This window comes from Epinephelus moara, chromosome 19 (assembly GCF_006386435.1).
Source record: "Epinephelus moara isolate mb chromosome 19, YSFRI_EMoa_1.0, whole genome shotgun sequence".
Classification (NCBI taxonomy): Eukaryota; Metazoa; Chordata; class Actinopteri; order Perciformes; family Serranidae; genus Epinephelus; species Epinephelus moara.
In genome coordinates, this window is record NC_065524.1 from 39,130,244 (window position 1) to 39,134,541 (window position 4,298).

Consider the following 4,298-nt stretch of genomic DNA (forward strand, 5'->3'; position numbering starts at 1 on the left):
TTGTAGTTTACTGATGTATGAACAGAGGTTACATAAAACCAGAGTGAGCGTCCTCTACTGACCAATCAGACTGCAGGGTTTCTAGCTCCACCTTTTAGTACCAGATCTGTGTGCTAGGTACCCCAACAGAGGGGGGACCAAACATGGGGACGCTAAGGAACGCTTCAGAAGAAAAACAAGAGTCAGATTAGTTGAAATTAGGTCCACTGGTAAAAGGCTCATCATCCTCAGAATATGACTCACGTGTGACTAATTTAACACCACTTTGACTTCAGTGATGATATTTGGGGCATTCACGACTTTATTTGGATCATATTACACATTATTGGATCAGAGGTGTGTGAGATTGTTTTGTACATCATGACTAAATAAATGTTGTGTGTTGAACATGATGCATAGTGCAGGGTCAATCCTACGTGCGCTCCAAAACCCAACACATTGGCAGTTTGCAGGGGATCAGCAGATTTTCCACATGAAATGGCACGAGCCGCTCGTGCCAACTTAAACTGACACCTCCTTCAGCCAAGAAGCAAAACACCACGTGTACCATGAGGATGGTAAACAAATATTTAGCACATATCTTTTAGATGCCTCGACTTGACTGAGTTCAAACGAGGAGAAAGCTTCATAGATCCTAATAAACAGCAGTATGATTATTTATTTTCATTTATTTTTTGTTGAACCACCTGATATTGACTGATTTTTTTTAAAATAAATCAACAAGAAGCATTACCGCAGCTTCAACCAGACCTCCTACAACTGCTTAATGGCGGGAGGACAGAGAACAGGAGGACTTATAGTGACTGATAAATTTCACTCAGTATTGTGATGTCAGAAATATTATTTAAATAGTGATGCTGCTGTTGTAAAAATGACTGTAGCTGCTCTGAAACAACATTTAGTTATATTTGACATATTCAATAATCTAGTTCTGAATTTATTCCTTTGGAAATTAATATATTTTTCTAAAAAGCATTTATTTAGAAATGAAAAGGAACCGATGAGGAGTATCGATAAGAGCAGCAGTATCAATAAAGTCTTCCCCGGTCAGGAGACGGTCCTTCAGCGCTGCGTCTGACCTGTTTAAGGACGGTAGGAGGGTGATCTGATGGGGGCGTTGGGCGGTTGGGGATCAGACTCCTTCCTCTGAAAGTGAAAGACGTCCACATACCAGCAACAAGGCGTGTTCGGCTCTCTCGTTAGCGTGCTGCTCGTGGTGCTGCGCTTGTTTCTCTTCTTCGTCTTTGTGTTTATTGGTTACTTGTAAACCAACTTTAAAAGGTGTATACTGCTGCCCACTGTGTCCAGGTGTGTAGGTGCGGCAGTTTTGCTTCATCATATCAGCGCTGTTTGTCAGCTTCATCATCGGAATAATACATGATAATACAAATGTCTCATTATCAGCCAAATTTATCGTGCATTTATCGTTCTCATGTTCCACCTGCACCCAGTTGAAGCAGTTTTCCACACCTTCTCTTCGACATATCATCCGTCTCCTCTGTGCGCCTCCAGCACGGATCCATTTCAGCCCACAGCTTTTTGATTCTGTGTCGTCCAACAGGAGGCCAAGCTGCGGGAGCTGCTGGATGTGGGAAACCTGGTTGGCCGTCTCGAGAACCGCATGGTTACCGTGGTTACGGCATCAGACCTTGTGAACGTGAACCAGCTTAACTTCATCGCTTCACAGGAGGACGAAGCTAAGGTACCAAACTCAGGACCGATGATGGTGATGATAATGATAATGATGATGATGATGATGATGATGATGATGATGATGTAGAAGTGTCTGGTTTCTGCAGATGTGGTGTGAGGAAGTATTTTCTCTGGCTTCCAACCTACTGAGCCACAATCTGAACAGAGACCACAGTCTGTTAAAAGCGTGAGTACACACACACACACACACACACACACACACACACACACACACACACACCTAAAGCCTGATATATCTTCTCCCTCTGTGCCGTAGAGCTCCACTGTTGTCATAAAAACACATCATTGAGCAACACTGTTGCGCTGGGTGATATGTTTCCTTTATTACCATGAACACACACACACTGTAGTTCATTCACACTCACCGTCCTGCTGACACAAATACTCTCTACATGTAGATTAAATGTGTGTTAATCCACATCTGAAAATAATCCCCAGCAAATGCACAATTTCCTCCTGTTTTCATGACGTTTGTTGAAAACCACAGCGCCCAGCTGTTTCAAACATTTTTAAGGATTTATATTTTCAGAAGCAACAAAGAGGCTTGGACTAACATGTTGTTGGTTGTGATCTCTTCCTGGGATTTGTTATAAATAATTAAAAATACATTAAAATAAAATCTGAAATACTCAGGTTGTAGATGCTTTGACTGATATGTGACCCAGCATACGATGACCTGAGTATTGGTATTTCCGTAACTGTCACGTTGCTTGGTTAAAACTTTCTTTCATGTGCTGCTGCCTGTTTTGGATGGACGCTCTTGTGACGGAGATTTTTAATCTCAATGAGGCTTTTCTTTGTTAAATAAATTAAATAAATAGACCTAAATTAGCATAATACAACCTAGTCGCCAGAAAAGAATGTTGGCATTGTAAGATTTTTGCAAACCACGGATACGTTTGTGTGTTGAAACTTTATATTTCAGCAACGCTGTGGTAACATTTGGTTCAGTTTAGGCCAGGGGTCGGCAACCTTTACTATCAGAGGAGCCATTTTTGGACAAAACAACCCCATTAGAAACTAGAATTACCACCTCGTGGTTGTATGACTCCGCCCACCAGTCCAGTGTCTCTGACAGTCTCCATCCATGTCAGGAACCCCAAAGTATCTGACCAAATGTCTCCCCTTCTGTTCCTGACATGATGATGTCACAGTCAAGCTGACCTTTGACCTTTTGACCTTCATTATTTTATTCTGTTAGACATTTGTCATAATCAGCATATGAATTATTGAGTTATGGACAAAAATACATTTTGTGAGGTCAAACTGACCTTTGACCTTCAATCACAAAATTCTAATCCGTCTGTTCTTTTATCAAAGTGGACGTCAAATTTAAATAAATTCTATTCAGGTATTCTTGAGATATCATGTTCACAAGAATGACGCAGGTGGTCACAGTGACCTTGACCTTTGACCACCAAAAAGTAATTTGTTCATTGTTGAGTGAAGTGAACGTTTGTGCCTAGTTTGAAGAAATTCCCTCAAGCATTCTTGAGGTATCGCGTTCACGAGAATGAGACAGACAAGGTCACAGTGACTTATGTCTACCAAAATCTAATCAATTCATCTCTGAGTCCAGCTGGACATTTGTGCCAAATTTGAAGAAATTCCCTTGAGGCGTTCTTGCGTTCACAAGGATGGGACGGACAACCCAAAAACATAATGCAACTACGAATTTTCTCAGTCGACCAATAGTTGTCATTTAGGGCCATTAGTCGATTAGTCACCTGCATGTTTCCGATATAAATTAATTATTAAATTCTATATTTTTACTGCGCAGCGTTGGTGGTGAAAGCAAACGCAGCTGTCCATGCGCTATTAAAGTGTCTGTTTTTCTCTGAGACTTTTCCTTTGTTGGATTAGTAATCCATGACTAGGCTAGCTAGGGAGATTCAAGACGAGCCCCGGCTGTGAGGCTGGGCAAGATGTAGAGAAAAAGGTTGACCCACATTTTAGTTGTAGTCAATGTTTTTGCAACAAGAACAACAAGACAAGAGCTCCAACAAACGTTGCTGTCTATCTTAACTGGTAAGTTACAGATACACTTGCTAACACTCTGGCTCAACCCTGAGCGAGGTCTTGCAGTCTCGTGTGGTCAGGCACAATCTGGCCTGACCTTGCTAATGGAGTAACTGAGCTCATGCCGGGACGCCTTCCTCTATTCTCAAACTCTTGTACTCTTTTCACACTTTAAGAGTACTAACTTAACTCATGTGGGGACCTCTGTCCCCGTCTCTTAGTCCTCTAAACCCTAGTTCCTAGTAAAGCAGTGTATATACAGTGGTGTGAAAAAGTGTTTGCCCCCTTCCTGATTTCTTACTTTTTTGCATCTTTTCCGCACTTAAATGTTTCAGATCATCAAACAAATTTAAACATTAGTCAAAGATAACACAAGTAAACACAAAATGCAGTTTTTAAATGAAGGGATTTATTAATGAGGAAGAAAAAAATCCAAAGCTACATGGCCCTGTGTGAAAAAGTGTTTGCCCCCTAAACCTAATAACTGGTTGGGCCACCCTTAGCAGCAACTACTGCAATCAAGCGTTTGCGATAACTTGCAATGAGTCTTTTACAACGCTGTGGAG

The 4,298-nt window shown here is 41.4% G+C and overlaps 1 protein-coding gene across 1 annotated transcript in view; it reads left to right on the top strand.

The window, feature by feature from the left end:
* The window catches only part of LOC126406825 (1-phosphatidylinositol 4,5-bisphosphate phosphodiesterase beta-1), a 46,660-nt gene that overhangs the window by 9,092 nt on the left and 33,270 nt on the right, over positions 1 to 4,298 (top strand). Inside the window, exons 4-5 of the mRNA XM_050071341.1 lie at positions 1,562 to 1,702; positions 1,800 to 1,879. Of these exons, the coding sequence (XP_049927298.1) occupies positions 1,562 to 1,702; positions 1,800 to 1,879 (221 nt within the window). The remainder of the gene's footprint in view (positions 1 to 1,561; positions 1,703 to 1,799; positions 1,880 to 4,298) is intronic.